The sequence below is a fragment of the Talpa occidentalis genome, unplaced genomic scaffold (genome assembly GCF_014898055.3).
Source record: "Talpa occidentalis isolate TD23 unplaced genomic scaffold, MPIMG_talOcc4v2.1 talOcc4.7, whole genome shotgun sequence".
In the NCBI taxonomy this organism is placed as follows: domain Eukaryota; kingdom Metazoa; phylum Chordata; class Mammalia; order Eulipotyphla; family Talpidae; genus Talpa; species Talpa occidentalis.
In genome coordinates this window covers 125478806-125495278 of record NW_023605083.1, presented here as the reverse complement: position 1 = coordinate 125495278, position 16473 = coordinate 125478806, and the positions used below count along the sequence as shown (strand labels likewise).

Below are 16473 nucleotides of genomic sequence, written 5' to 3'. Positions count from 1 at the left end.
CATATTTGAATGTACAGCTCAAACTTCACAACAGGCAGTTTCCCCAGCTCCCTGCTTATGTTCTGAAACCCTAATTTCTATGACCTAATGCAGAGCTACCAATTATGTTAGTGGGTGGTTAGGAACAAAGTGTGTATGAATATATCAGTTTGTTATGTTTTATTACCATTCTCCATCCAGTGTCTTAAATTGTTACAGCAGCTATTGTTCAAATTGATTAGTGTATCTTTAGATCTTCTGTGACACAAAGAAGCATTTCTAAAGGACCTTGTTCCCTGCTTTGTACACGGTAGCACTCAGAATTTATTGAGTGAATTTCTAGCATTGCCCTCTGAATTTATATAATTTTTGGATGACTTTAATTGTAGAGCTGTATCCAGACTGAGAAGGTGCTCTTGGAGCTTTCTTCATCTGGAGAATGAAGTGATATCATTGCTGAATTAAAATATACTGGACTTTATTAAATGTTTAAAACGGCACTAATATTATAATAGCCCGAAGCAAAACTCACACAGCACACAAAAAAATCCCACCCACACTGTTATCCTTAGTTTCATTGTGCTAGATACTTTTGCATACAACCACACAACTTTTTATTCTAGTTTTAAACTTTGATTATGTATAAAGTCTTCCATATTATATGATCTTCATAACTATCATTAAAAATGGTTGCATAAAAATCCACGCGGCTGATGTAATGTAATTCACCATTAGGCTGTTCTCTCATTCACGTTTGTTATTCCAGAACTTTGCAAAGAAGGTCTTCTGTATTATTACTCGTCAAGAACAAATTCCTAGGTGTGCAGTCACGGGGTCAAAGAGTAAGGTACACTCACTTTTATTTCATATTTTATTTTTCCTCCTGAGATAACGAAATACCGTACTGTATGAAAAGCTTTTCACACATTGCTCTCCAACGTTCATCTTGTTAATAATCCTTGAAGGCATGATTACCACCCTGCTACCCTTGCTCTACAGCTGGAAAAAGAGCTCAAGCAGGCAGGTAACCTGATCTAGTTCACCAGGTGAGTCCTGGGTGGAGGTTGGCAACTAGGATACCAGGAGCAAAACACCCCTGGGGATTTGCTGGAACCCTGGATATGGGAATAATCTCTCTTCCCTCGCCCGAGAGACGCTAAATTCTCGGAGGACAAGGGACTCCTGTTCTAACCTTGCTCGCCCCCGCCTCCCAGAGCGGGTGCACACAGTGGGCGTCTAATAAATGCAGCCTGCCTTGCACAGGCAAAAGCTCTCCAGCCGCTCCTGGTGCCAAAGGGGTCCGCGCTGCCACTTTGTGCCTTTGCTCGCTCCTTCCTCAAGCTCTGCGTGGGACCCCAGCGGCAGCTCACCACGCCGCCGACCGCCGCAGCCCAGGCTGAGCCCCGGCCTGGCGCCACCCGCGGGCCCGCACCCTGCGCACGCCCGCTCGGCCCCGCCCGCCCGGCCCCGCCCCTCCGCCCCGGCCCCGCCCCTCCGCCCCGGCCCCGCCCCTCCGCCTCGGCCCCGCCCCGCCCCCTCCGCGGCCCCGCCCCCGGCCCGGCCCCGCCTCCCGTCTCCTCCCCGCCCCCCGGCAGACGAGTGGCGGCGGCGGCCCCCGGACCCGGCTCCCTCAGACAAGAGGGCGGGTGGAAGAGGAAGCGGCCGGTCCCCGCGTCTGCTCCGGCGCCGCCGAGCACCGCCCGCCTCAGCCGACCAGCCGCGCCGGAGCCTGGGCCGCGCCGGGCCGCGCCGAGGGCCGGGCAGAGGCGGCCGCGCGGGGCGGCGGGCGCGGGCGGAGGCGGCGCGGCGGCCGCGGCGGCCGCTTTGTTGTGCGGCCCGGGCCGGCGGGCGGGAGGAGGGGGCGCGCGTCCCGCTCCCTCCGCGGCTCATGGCGACGCCGCTCGGCACATCCGGGACCCTCCGGCCGCGGCGGCCGCGGCGCCGGCTGCTCGGGCCGCAGCCCCGGCCGCTGTGGTGACTCCGCCGCGCGTCGCCGTCGCCCCCGCCCGCCCGCAGCGCCGGCCCCGGGCCCCGCGCCGGCCGCCCCGCCGCCGGGGACATGTCTAACCCCGGGGGCCGGAGGAACGGGCCGGTCAAGCTGCGCCTGACAGGTGAGGCGGGCGGGGGCGCGGGCGGGGGCGGCCTGGCGGGGGGCGGCGGCTCCCCTCGGCCGCGGCGGGGAGCGCCCCGCGCCGTCCGGGGCCCCGGGGGTCTTTGTGGCGGGGCGGGCGCGCGGGAGGCCGGGGGCCGGGTGCGAGCGCGGCCGTCGCGGGCCGGGGGGGCGCCCGGGCGGGGTCGCGGGGGGCGGCGGGGTCCCGCGGGGGGCGGCGGCCGCCGCGCGCGGTAAACACCCCTCAAAGATGGAGCGCGGGCGCGGGCGGTGCGCCCCGCCGGGGAACTTGCTCGCCCGCCTCGCCCGCGCGCGCCGCCTCCGTGCCCGCCGCGCGCACCTGAGCCCCGCGGCCTGGAGGGCGGCGGCCCCGCCGCGGTGTCTGCCCGGCCCGCGCGGCGCCGGCTCCGGGAGGCGTGAGGTCGCGGGCCGCGCGGTTCGGGCTGTTCCCTGTAGGCCGCGGCGCGCCCGTCTCCCTTGTGACTCTTGACCTGCTTTGAAAACGCACTTTTTGGGGGTTCGTTGGCCGCGGTGCGCGCGGACAAACTTGGAAGCCAAGTTGCTCTCTCGCCCCTCACCCTCCGCCCCTTCCCTTTCCTCAATGGAAAAGAATGTCTGGAGGGGCTGCTCGGTGGAAGACGCCCCTGCCACGGGCTTTGATTCCAAGGGCGCCGACGCTTTCACACCGCAGGTACTTTGTGCCCTTTTAAAAGGCCATTTTTGGTATTCTGACAAAATGTTATCCCATTTTAAGGGGACATTATTTTTAGTTTGAAAAGGGTCATTGGAACCGGTGCAGCTATCCTAGTGTCACTCTTATTAGAAGCAACTTTTCAATGTTGATATTTGGGTGTGCGGCGGGTTGGTGTCCCCGAGAGGGTCTGTGCGTGTGCGCGTGTGGGTGCATGTGTGCTCGTGTAAGAGCAGACACGCATTATGTTAGCTGACACTAGACTTTGAGGTTTATGTGGACTGATTTTGCAATTGTGTGCTTGTGTGTCAAATCCCGGTCCACTGGCTGGACTTTTGGGATAAAAACTTGCGGTGAATTGGGTATTTGAGAATTTAGCCTGGCTGTGTATTCGCTGCAATTTAAAAAAATATCTTACTTTTGTGACAGTTTTACTTTCCCTATAGGGAAAATTGCAAAGACGCATTGAGTGATTCTTACTGGAAAGCCTGGATTGGGGGATGCCTGTCTCTCCAGTGCCCCCATCCACTTTCTTAAAGATTAATGGACACCTTTATAAGGGATCTTTGTTGCTTTAGAGTTTATTTGCTGTTGTTCCTCTCTGCCGTCAGTCCTGTGTCCATGATCATGGGAAGAACCTGTGACTCCAGGTGTGCAAAAAGCATCAGAAAGAGGCTGTTGGCCGTTTCTTTTACCTTTTGTACAAATGAGAAAATGACGGTGAAAACAGGGATTTTGATTTCCTGCAAATAAAATGACTGAGGTTTTTAGTGTGACTCAGTGTCTCTGAAAGTGTGTATTTGTGGTTTCTTTGCTGCATATGATACATTATAAAAATGCAAGAGAAAATATTACATTTATTTGGGGAGGTGGGAAGAGGGAACAGTGGAGTAAATTTTCAGGGTGATTTTGCACTTTAAGATATTTTTCTGAGGAACTTTAATTACACTGTGTCCCCTTAATTGTCAAAACAGCTTGAGGCACTCTCAGTTTCTTAAGGCCATTGGGAATTTATCTCTGTCATATTCTAAGAGAAAACTATTAATATTAAAATCATTGCACTCTCCCTTTTGGGTACATGTGGTGGATTCTCTTCTGTTTTACCAGGAAAGTTAGCATATATTTTTTCCATTTTTGTTAATTTACAAATTAGATGGTATAGAATTTTAACAAATAGATTTCAGTGGCTGGATTCAATTAGCAGCTTTTAAGGACATAGACATTAAAGGGTTAGATGGAAAAGATTGTTTTGACTGACTGGATAAATGACAGGACTGTGTTTGATGTGCGTCCAGGAATTGGTCTGGAGCTGGTGCCCAACTTTTCAGCCCATCTTGAGAAGCCAAATAAAATATTTAACCTAGGCTTCGTTTTGTTTAAAAAAAAAAAAGTTGATTCTTTGTTAAGACCTTAAGAAATGTTTGGCATACCTTTAGACTAAGTGTTTAACAGTTCATTTAGATCCGGGTTCCATAATAGAGGAAAAATGTCTAAATAAAGGCAGATGCCACAGTGAATATTTGGTTTACAATACACTTGGGTTGTAAGATGCTTTAATACTACTGTGCTTTGCTTTAAGTTACTACCATGCTAGTGTTTTCAGTTTTATTGAGTGCCTTTGATTCCAAGGTACTTTGTAAACTGAAGCTACTCAGTTAAATCTTTAATGTAGCGTTGCCCCTTTACCAAAAGGTGTAAACAATTTTTGCATGGTGACACACATGTGCACTTTGAAGGAGAAGAAATATTTGAGCCATGAGATCTCTGGCCACCACACATATTAGACTTTCCCACATACCATTTGTCGGGCCACAATCACCTAGTGAATTGTTTGGTGTTTGTTGATGCTAAGAAGGCAGGGCTAACTTAATTCCAAATTTAAGATTCCTCAGACCATTGGTGGTTAAAATCTGGTTTGGACCATTAAGCTACTTCCATTAATATGTGATCATTAAAATGACCAATATGGTAAAGCTATCAACTTCACCTTACATTTCTAGAACAAATTGATTATAAACTATAACATTTATATCCATTATACTTATGAGTATCTGACCTAGGCTTTTCTTACAGGGGTTTGGATAGAAACTACTTTGTATTTGATTATAGTAAAAAAATTGGGATAATTTTTTATATCATTGTTTTTGAAAATTAAGACTAGAAAAACAGTTTAGTAGTATTTTTAGTGTTTGAAAGTCTTTGAAGTGGAGAAATCACAGATTACTTCTCCAGAACATTTATTGCACACCTTTTTGTAATTTAAACATTTTTGTATACTGCTCCTTATGTTATTAATTTATAAAACCCTTGGTAGTAGTGATGTTAACCTCATCTGTAGCTTAAAGAAAATTGACTTCAAAAGTTTCACTAGATATGCTGCTATCTTAGTAACGTTTTACTGCATAATTTATTGATTCAAGCCTTCCTAAGTAGGAATGTGTCTGTGTGTCACAGTGACTTATTCTAGAGGAGTTAATGATTTCAGTGTTCCCAATTCACTTTATTTATTTGTCTTCTGAGGAAACCAATGTGACATAGCTTTTTCCTTTTCTCTTAAGTAATTTCTTCTAGTCAGACAGGCAGTTGAGCCTGCCTAGGTGCTTCATGTCATTTTTTTCATTGGTCAGTACAGTGTGTGAGTTTGTATTTGAATCATGGCTTCTTTTTTCCTGTCGGTTGAACTGCAACTGTCACAACATCCTAACACATTTATTTAGCATATAATTTAGCATGTGACTCAGTTGTCAAAGTAAGTGAAGGATCATACTTCAACAAGAGTTTTATTTTATTTATTTTTTAAACTTGATAGCCCCTTTTACAGGCCAGAGGTGTGGGGGGGTGAAAGGATTCACCAGAGGCAGAGTGGGGAACAGAACAGGCAGATTGACTGAAATACACTGCTGAGGGGAGCAGCGGGCGAGTCAGGAGAGGTCTGCTGCGCCATGTGGGTTGCTCCCTAGCCAGGGATCGAACTCGTGGCTGCAGACAGCTTCATAGGCTGTGTCTTAACCCCTTGCGCCACCAGGGAGGCCCAAGATTTTTATTTTAGTCACTGTGATGAAAGTCTTTTAAATATGTAGTATGTTCAATTCCTTTCAAAGAGAACATACTTAACCACTCAGTATTTTATTTATGATTCAGTATCATTATGAATATAAATTATTTTACTGTTGTAATGTCTAGCATGAGGATGTCATCATGGTGTATAGAAAGAACTATTTGACCCTGTGTTAATAGTTTTTTTTTTAAATTTTAATAAAGAATTACTCCTAGATTACTTTATTTTCTTTATTTATTGCACTTTACTTATTTATGCAAACAAGAGCTGGGGTGCAGGCCAGAGATGTGGGGTGGGGGGGTATGTGTGAGAGAGGATTCACCAGAGACAGAGTGGGGAGCAGAACAGGCAGATCAATGCACTGCTGAGGGGAGCAGCCAGCAAGACAGGAGGTCTGCTGCGCCATGTGGGTCAGCTCCCTGGCCAGGGATTGAACTCGTGCTGCAGTGGCTGTGGACAGGCTCATAGTGTTGTGTCTTAATCCCTTGCACCACCAGGGAGACCCTTGTAGTGATGGGTTTTTTAGCTCTGTTCTTACTGGTTTTTCTTACTTTGTCTTCATTTTTGTTTTCTCTTATTTACGTTTTCTGGTCTAAGAATGCTGGACACTGGAAATATACTGTTGTGATCAGCATTATGATGTATTTCTGTATAATTGAAATGTGTTGACTGCTTTTTAAATGCCCCGCCATATACTGTCATCACTTTTAGTTCTCATAATGGTTCTAAGTGATAGGAGCGACTGAGACTTGGGGAGGTTAAATGCATGTCAGAACCTAGGTTCTTTATTTACAAACTTTTAAGAACCTGGGTGGAAAAATAAAATAAATACGTTCCATTTATTTGAAATTACCCTTCCTCCTTTACATCTTTGCTCATCCTTTAAGGCTCAATTCAAGGATTACCTTTATCCCTAGAACTTCCCTTGACCTGAATTGACCTTTCTTCTCTGACTGAGACGCTTGTAGTAGTATCAGACCTGACTCACTGAAGGGCATTTGTTTATGCTGTAAACTCCACAAAGGCAGAATCCTTGTTTCGCCAAGAGTTAAGAACTCTTTGGCATTTTAGTGAGTAAATGCTAGAGACATGTAAGTAGTTCTGTGTAGATCTGTATATGTTCTTCATGGCTACTGTCACTCATTCCTTTTTTTCCCCAAGGAGTGGGAACCATGGACGTATTTCTGCTTTGATCCATTTGCAGTTTAGAAACATTCCTGGGACAATAAGAAGGGGGACAGGAATAGGCACTAGGAAGGGGGACTGGGAATAATGCTTTTAGGATAACCATTTAAGAGGATACCATCATTGATATTTTTTTCTTGTGTTAACTTTTAATTTATAAACTTTTGCTATTGTAGTAATTGCTGCAAGCATCTTGGTATAGATGACTTTGATTTCTTCTTCTTTTTTTTAAAATATATTTATTTATTTATTTATTTATACAAGCACTGGGTACAGTCAGAAGCGCGGGAGGGTGAGAGAATTCACCAAAGCCAGAGCGGGGAGCAGAGCAGGCAGAAGGACCGAAGTACACTGCTGAGGGGAGCAGCGGGCGGCAGGAGAGGTCTGCGCGCCATGTGGGACCCTCCTCCGGTGGCCAGGGAGCAGCCGGGGATCGAACCGGCGCTGCAGAGGCTGCGGGCAGCTTCGCAACCCAGCGCTCAACTGCTGCGCCACCGGGGAGGCCCTGACTTTGATTTCTTCTTTAAGGATTATTTTCGTGGGATAATTCCATCAAAAGCATGCTAGTGAGTTAAAGAGTGTGAATCTTTTTAAAGTTCTTGATTAAAGTTCTACATAAAAAGAATCATGTCTATTTAGAGCAGCAGTGAACAGATAAGTGTTCCTTTTACTATATGTTATAAGCACTGGCTCTTTTTTTTATGTTTTTTACTAATTTCATGACCTTTGGTATTTAAACATTATTTGTGAAGTAGATTTTCCTGCCTGTTTGTTGACTTGTTTGACCTTGCCCTAGTTATCTGTTAGGACCTTAGTGATTTGCCTGAGAATTAAAAAGACATTAATCTGTTGTCATATTTGCTACAAACTTTTTCCACGGTCTGCTTTTTGTTTTTTAATTTTGGCCATTTTTGGACATGCAGAAATTTATTATTTTAGAAGTCAAATCTGTTCCACTTTTTATTTCTATTATATGTAGGCCTTTTTCCTCAGGAGGCTTAGTAAATACTTAAGTACATTGTATTTTAGTTTTAAAAAAATGGGTTAAGAAGTCATTTTCCCCCAAATTGCTGTTTAGTTGTAATAATTTACTAACCAATTCTTCCTTTCCATAGTGATGTGATTACCTTTTTAGTTATGTTAAACTAGTTACATAGCGTCAGATTATCACTTGTTTATTGGTGTTTATTTTCTAAGTGTCAGTATTTGGAATTTTTTTACAGTTGACTTTACATTTAAAATACTGATTTTCTTGAATTTTTTAAAAAAAGATTTATTTGTTTATGCATACAAGAACTGGGGTACAGGCTAGAAGTGTGTGTGGGGGGGCGGGGGTGAGAGGATTCACCAGAGACAGAGTGGGCACCAGAGACAGAGTGGGGAACAGAACAGGCAGATTGACTGAAGTACACTGTTGAGGGGAGCAGCGGGCGAGACAGGAGAGGTCTGCGCCATGTGGGGGAATCAAACTCATGCTGCAGAGGCTGCGGACAGCTTCATAGATTGCTTTTTAACCCCTTACTTAACCCCTTGCGCCACCAGGAGGCTCTTGAATTTTTTTTTTTTAAAGATTTATTTATTTATGCATACAACAGCTGGGGTACAAGCCAGAGATATGGGGGGTGAGAGGATTCACCAGAGACAGAGTGGGGAACAGAACAGGCAGACTGACTGAAATACACTGCTGAGGGGAGCAGCGGGCGGGTGAGTCAGGAGAGGTCTGCTGCGCCATGTGGGCTGCTCCCTGGCTGGCTGGGGATCGAACTCATGCTGCAGAGGCTGCAGATTGCTTCATAGTGCAGTGCTTAACCCCTTGCGCCACCAGGGAGGCCCCCTATTGAATTTTTTTCACTAATGTATAATTAGTTCAACAAAGTGGGAAATTTCATGCTTGTTACAGAATAACTTCTGAAGGCATTGATTACTTTTTAAAAAATACATTTGATATGATATTAAGTATCAAAACGTATGTTGAGTTGGGCAGTATGGCTTAGTTTCTTACTGAAAATTGACAACAGATGTAGTAAGTTTTAAATTAAATCTTGGTGATTCATTTTGGGTAGAAATTAATACCTAGGTGATTTGAACAAAGGGCATCTCTTTCTTCCCAGAAAGTTTTCTTATGTCCCTTCATAGGCAGTTTCCTTCTCCCATCCTTAGTTCTTGGCAAACACCAGTCTACTTTCTGTCACTATGGTTTTGCTTTTTCTACAATTTTATGGAAATGGAATCATACAGTATGTAGAGTCAGGCTTTCACCTAGCAGGGTGATTTTAAGACCTGTTTAATGTTGTGTATCACTTGTTTGTTTCTTCTAGTTCCTGAGGAATATTACATTGTACACATACCTCATTTTGTTTACCCATTCATAAATATCCAGAGACATGAATAAAGCCACTATGAACATTGGCGTTCACATCTCTTTGGAAACATGTTTTTACTTCTCTGGGGTAAATGATTAGGATTCTTGGTCTTGTGGTAGATATGTGTTTAATTAAAAAAAAATCTGTTAAACTGTTTTTTAAAGTTGTACCAGTTTCCATTTCTACTGGCAGTGTATGAGAGGCCAGTTGCTCCCAATCCTAGCCAGCACTGCAACACTTGTTATTGTCAGTCTCTGATTTGAGCCATTCTATTTGGTATATGGAGATATTTCTCTGTAGCTTTACATTTCCTTAATGACCTACATTGTTAAGCACTTTTTTTATGGACTTGTCATCTGTGTATTTTTGGTGAATATCTGTTCAAATCTTTTGCTCATTGTTTTAAAATTAGGTTGTTTTCTAATGAATTTGAAAATCTTTTTGTATTCTGCATATAGGCCCTTTACAGATAGGTGTTTTGTCCCTGCCCCCTAGTCTCAAGGAGCAGAGTTTTACATTTTGATTAAGTGCTGCTGCTCACTTTTTATTTATGATTCATGCTTTTTATGTCCTGAGTCTTTTTTTAAATCTATAGTCTAAAATGATTTTCTCTTATGTTTTCTTCTGAATTATTTATAATATTAGCTCTTACATTTAGAGCTATGATTCTTTAAAAAATTTTAAATATAAGATGTTTTAAATATAAAATTTTAAATAAAATGTTCATTAAAAGTAGATCACACACTAAAAGCACTTCCATGTGTCTACATAATTTTTGTTGATACATAAGATACTTCTCTGTGTATCCTTCAATTGACTTATATTTTATAATATAAGAGGTAAGGGTCAAGGTTTACTTTTTTTCCTTATGGATGTTGATTTTCCCAGGACTATTTGTTAAAATACTTACATTTTCTTCCATTGAGTTTTCTTGCTCCTTGGCTGAACATCAGCTGACAATACAGAATGTAGTTGTATTTCTGGACTCTATTCTGTTCCCTTTCTCAGCAATTCTGTCTTTATAAGTTTATTCTTTATAGTCCACACTTTCTTGATTACCTCAACATAAGCCTTTTGGTTTCAAACTTTGATAAAGAGCTTTTTGTAAACATTTTATAAGTATAGCTTTATAAGCATTTAATCTTTACTTTAGGATTCTGTTGTGGTTTAGGATCAAATTTTTACATGTGCTATGTACACTGATAATTTTTATGTAGTACTATGAATGGACATAGAAATCATGAACTCTGGTTGGGCTTTATATTTTTCTTTAAAAAATTTCTATTATGGATTTAATTAAAATAAAAACAAATTCGGGTCTCCCCGGTGGTGCAGCGGGTTGAGTGCAGCACTGTGAAGCTGTCCATAGCCTTTTTCCTCAGTGCGGATTTGATTCCTGGCCAGGGAGATACCCACATGGCACGGCAGACCTCTCCTGTCTCGCCTGCTGCTCCCCTCAGCAGTGTATTTCAGTCAGTCTGCCTGTTCTGTTCCCCAGTCTGTCTCTGGTGGATCCTCTCACCCCCCGCACCTCTGGCCTGTATGCCAGTTCTTGTATGCATAAATAAGTAAATCTTTAAAAAAAAAGATTTATTTATGCGTATAAAAGCTAGAGTGTAGGCCAGAGGTATGTGTGTGTGTTTGTGATAGAATTCACCAGAGACAGAGTGGGGAGAAGAATAGGCAAATTGACAAAATACACTGCTGAGGGGAGCAGAGGGCAAGACAGGAGTGGTCTGCTGGGCTGTGTGGCTTAGCTCCCTGGAGGGGGTCAAACTCATGCTTCTGTGGCAGCATATAGCTTCACAGTGCTGAGACTTAACCCCTTGTGCCACCAGGGAGACTCCAACAAACATGATTTAAAAAGGTTTGTCTATTTACCAGTTATTTGCCCCACAAATAATTTTTGGAAAAAGTGAGATATAAGAATAAACATTTCTAAAATGTGACAATAGGAAGAAAAAAATGATGTAGTTGTTTCATTAAATGTGGCTTGGACTGTGAGTGTGTGTGTGTATATATATAACTTTTATAGTTTATGTTATGAACATGCTTTCCTTTTATACTTTTTATAAGACAAAAGGAAGAAACTTGATTTTATTAGAATCTAAGCAGATTTTTATTTGACCACAGTGCATTCTGGGAGCCATTAAAGCAGATATCTATACTTACTATTTGACTTGGCAGTTTTGTGGGAGGTAGCTAGGATGTTGTAGAAAGAGTACAGAACTTGGAGGCAGAAAATTTGGGTTCAGATTCTCTTGTCATTGATAAGCTTTGTGCCTTTAAACAAATCACTCACATCTTGGCACTTGGGTCTTTATTTGTCAATACATGCTAAAATGACAGTGTTACTTACTTTGGGATTCTTCTGAACAAGAAGCAAAATAATAGATATGAAAGGTATTGTTAAAGTTATAAAGTATTATGTTAATGTTTTGTATTCTAGTCATATTTGACCAAGATAGTGTTTTGTTTTTTTTTTTAAAGGATTTATTTATTTATTTATACAAGCACTGGGTACAGTCAGAAGCGCGGGAGGGTGAGAGAATTGACCAGAGCCAGAGCGGGGAGCAGAGCAGGCAGAAGGACCGAAGACACTGCTGAGGGGAGCAGCGGGCGGCAGGAGAGGTCTGCGTGCCATGTGGGACCCTCCTCTGGAGGCCGGGGAGCAGCCGGGGATCGAACCGGCGCTGCAGAGGCTGCGGGCAGCTTCGCAACCCAGCGCTCAACCGCTGTGCCACCGGGGAGGCCCCAAGATAGTGTTTTAAGGAGTTTAATCGTAACATAATAAACTGTGTTTTCTAGGCACAAGTATAACATTAATAATGAGTAGTGTAGATGTTGATTTAAATGATATCTTGCCTTATAAAATAGACATGTCTTATACATCTAAGAGTACTAATGTATTATCAAGAATTTACGTAGTTAGGGCCTCCCCGGTGGCGCAGTGGTTAAGCGCTGGGTTGCGAAGCTGCCTGCAGCCTCTGCAGCGCTGGTTCGATCCCCGGCTGCTCCCCGGCCACCAGAGGAGGGTCCCGCATGGTGCGCAGACTTCTCCTGCTGCCCTCTGCTCCCCTCAGCAGGTGTACTTCGGTCCTTCTGCCTGCTCTGCTCCCCGCTCTGGCTCTGGTGAATTCTCTCACCCTCCCGCGCTTCTGACTGTACCTGGTGCTTGTATAAATAAATAAATAAATCTTTTAAAAAAACAATTTATATAGTTAAATTAGCTACTATATTACAATTTTTTTAACTTTATGATAGCCATCATTTAGACAATTAACTGCATTACCCACAGTCCCTTTTATTTTTGATTAGAAGTAAAAGAACTTTGAGGAATATTTGGAATGACTCAGGTTTTTGCAGGATTTTGATGGTGGGGGAATTGTTTGAATCCAGGTTTTAATGATTTAGTACTTTTCCCTGTAGCTTGCCAACCTTTCTAAAATAGCCTGTAGTTTTACCTCTTGCCAGCAGATGGAGATATTTCTGCACAAGTAAATATCAAGAATGAATAAAGGTCTGTAAAAATGAAACCCAAAGTCAAAATAAGTGTACATGATCTTGCTTTCAGGGAATTTGCAGTGTAAACAAAGAGAAAAGACTTGAGGGATGTAAAAAACAAATAGTGCTAGAGTTAGTGGTGCATACGATGAGGGTAGAATGAAAGAATGAAAGTCCATGGATATTTTAAGGGAGCTCACTTTCCAGATTCCAAAATTCATTAGTCTTTCATCTTTTCTTCCCTCTAGTTTACGAAAGAAATATACATCTCTTGGTTATCCCAAAAAGTACATTGTCCTGTTGTAAGAGGTCTTCCAGGGCACCAAGGAGACAAACCAGAATATGGTGAAGTTGTTGGGAGGACATTGACTGTAGTGACTGAATAATATCTTTTCACAAGTCCAGTGGTTTCCAATCCTTAATTTTCAGCAAAATTGAAGGACCTGATCAAGTTGTTGTTAACTAATAATTAAAACTAATTTTCATTAAAAAATAGGAAAGTCAAAGAAATTCCAATGTTTTTTAGAAAGTTAGAAAATTTTGATTGTGGGCCTCCCCTGGTGGCGCAGCGGTTGAGTGCTGGGCTGCGAAGCTGCCCGCAGCCTCTGCAGCTCCAGTTCGATCCCTGGCTAGCGGGCGAGGGTCCCACATGGCGCACAGACCTCTCCTGCCGCCCGCTGCTCCCTCAGCAGTGTATTTCGTCAGTCTGCCTGTTCTGTTCCCTGCTCTGGCTCTGGTGAATCCTCTTACCTTCCTGCGCTTCTGACTGTACCCAGTGCTTGTGTAAATAAATAAATAAATCTTTAAAAAAAATCCTTTAAAAAAATTAAAAAAAAATTTTCATTGTGATTTTTTTGCATATAAAAAATTGAAATTTGATGGCATTACTGTATAACAATACTCTTTAACTTCTCATTTATTTTATTTTATTTTTTTAAGTTTTTTTTTCAAGATTTATGTATTTATTTATTTACTTATTTATTTATACAAGCACTGGGTACAGTCAGAAGCGCGGGAGGGTGAGCGAATTCACCAGAGCCAGAGCGGGTTGCAGAGCAGGCAGAAGGACCAAAGCACACTGCTGAGAGGAGCAGCGGGCGGCAGGAGAGGTCTGCGCGCCATGTGGGACCCTCCTCTGGTGGCCGGGGAGCAGCCGGGGATCGAACCAGTGCTGCAGAGGCTGCAGGCAGCTTTGCAACCCAGCGCTTAACCACTGCGCCACCGGGGAGGCCCTTCTCATTTATTTTATATTAATGTTTTCTTAACACTTATATTTATAAAAAGGAAAAAATAGACTAGAATTTATGTTGAACCCTTACTCATTTCAGCAGTAGTAACATTCACTTGCAGATACATGAGCTAATTGAAAATAAGAAAAACCCCATCCATCTGATGAAGAGATGTGTATCCATTTTTCTTTCCTTTTCTTTGCATTTGGTTAATTAATTTATTCAAATGAAGATGCAGAAAAGGTCTGCTCATTGATTTTTGGTTGATATGTCTTTCAGTTCTCTTTTAAATTCTAGTCATCTCTCCCGTTCACCCCCTATCCTATGACTTTTTTTTGCTTTAAATTTATTATAGAAACCAGATCTATTAAAGACCTACATCTAAAACTTCTTTATGGTTTGGTTCTAGCATTGTTTTCATCATTCCTGTCTTCCCATGATATTCCTGTGCTCTGGCACTCTGAACTCCAGACCTTTTCTTATTCTCGTCACAGTCTCTTGTATCTCATGCTTTTGACAGTGCTGTGTCCTTAGACTGTTACCTTCCTTACCTGCGTAGTCTTCCTGCCTAATTATTTAGCTGAAGCATCATCCCCTGTGGAAGTCTTCATAGACCTCCCTAGGCTGAGTTAGGTGTCCCTCTCTATCAGTTAGGGTCCTTTTAGGAAATTAGGTAATAATGTCACAGTAGGTGAAAGATGTCTTGAAGGGACTCCAGTGTATGGGCGCAGGGTTAAGGGAGTTCAATAAGCACCAAAATACTAGCAGTGATAGAAAATTGCACCATCTTTAGCCCAGCAAGGTCAAAGTATGGGGACCCCGAAAGACTGTTGCTTCTAATAAAACCCAATTGAAACCAGAGGTCAAAAGAGCTTATTTATGTGGTTCATAGGTAAACCCCCTAGAACACAAAGCCTGGGGTAAAGGATGGAGAATGGATCTGGAGGAGGAAATAGAGAACATTCAGCACAACCTTATTCACCCTCCGCAATATTTTAGCATTCTTCATTGTTCATTCATCATACTGACTTAAAATTCATTTGGTTATATTGATGTTTTCCCCCATAGTGCTGTGAACTCCTTTGTAGTGCTGTGAATGCCTTTTTAGCTCCGAACTATCTCTTATTTGTATTTGTGTACTGAATAGATACTTATTAAATGAGTAAAGGTTAATAAACACATACATGAGATTATAATTTAAAATGTCTGTTTTAGCGATGATATGTGGAGACTTAGTTAAAAGAGAGTAAAATCTAATAATTTTGTTTCGTTTGGCAGTTTTGAGGCCTCTGTAATAAACAATTCACTTACTTTGGTTGAAGAGAGGCCAGGGATTAATTTAGCCCATAATAGGTAACTACTATATTTAGAAGGATTATAATGCAAAACTCTGAGTTGCAAAACTCAGTGAGCTGGTAAGTATATTTATTACCTACTTTCTTTTGCTGTAGGAGAATGTGATGCAAGGAAAGAATCTATAGACGCTACAAGGTCAGGAGGAATGTGCCTTAGCAGACTTTCTAGGGAGGGCCTCCCTGGTGGCGCAGGCAGTTGAGTGCAGCGCTGTGAAGCTGTCCGCAGCCCCTGCAGCGCAGGTTTGATGGCCGACGGGGGAGATACCCACCTAGCGCTGCAAACCTCTCCTGCTCGGCCCGCTGCTCCCCTCAGCAGTGTATTTCAGTTTGTCTGCCTGTTCTGTTCCCCGCTCTGTCTTTGGTGAATCCTCTTATCCTCCTGCACATCTGGCCTGTACCCCGGTTCTTGTATGAATAAATAAATCTTAACTGCTGCTACTACTTCCTTTTGTTTTTTGGGACAGACTACATACTCTTTGGTGTACTAATCTCATAGATACTGTTTCCCAGATTTTATAATTTAGTTATTTTATATTTTGCCTTTGAAGTTTCCAGGAATTTGATTGCAGAGCACTTACCAAATGGCACTAGCCAAATTGGAAATTTTTGTGTAGGATAAGAAAGGTAGTCAGTGGAAATAGAAGCAGACCAGTAAAAAAAGATACTATTTGAATAAAATAATTTATGCAACCAAATGATTTTAATTCTTTAAGTCTCTGGAGTGATTTTTATATTGAAAAAATAATATAATTCAGAGCTGATAAAGAATGTTAGTACTCCCCCACTGAGTCAGTTTAATTTTTTTTAAATTTTACTTTATAATAAAGTATTACGTCTTTATTAATGTAGCAGTGGTTTACAATAGTAGGTAAATTTCAGGAGTATAGCTTCAAGCCTCAGTAAATGTATGTAGTATACTACAGCCACACCCGTCACCATGTTAGGGGGGAAAAGGATGTCCCAAAGCAAATTCCATATAGGCTTTGTGGACTCCACCCC

The 16473-nt window shown here is 42.8% G+C and overlaps 1 protein-coding gene across 1 annotated transcript in view; it reads left to right on the top strand.

Annotated features, from left to right (window-relative positions):
* The first annotated feature begins 1837 nt into the window (after positions 1-1837).
* The window catches only part of SMURF2 (SMAD specific E3 ubiquitin protein ligase 2), a 95161-nt gene continuing 80525 nt past the window's right edge, over positions 1838-16473 (top strand). The window contains exon 1 of the mRNA XM_037495244.2: positions 1838-2090. Within this exon, the coding sequence (XP_037351141.1) occupies positions 2039-2090 (52 nt within the window). The 5' untranslated portion in view covers positions 1838-2038. The remainder of the gene's footprint in view (positions 2091-16473) is intronic.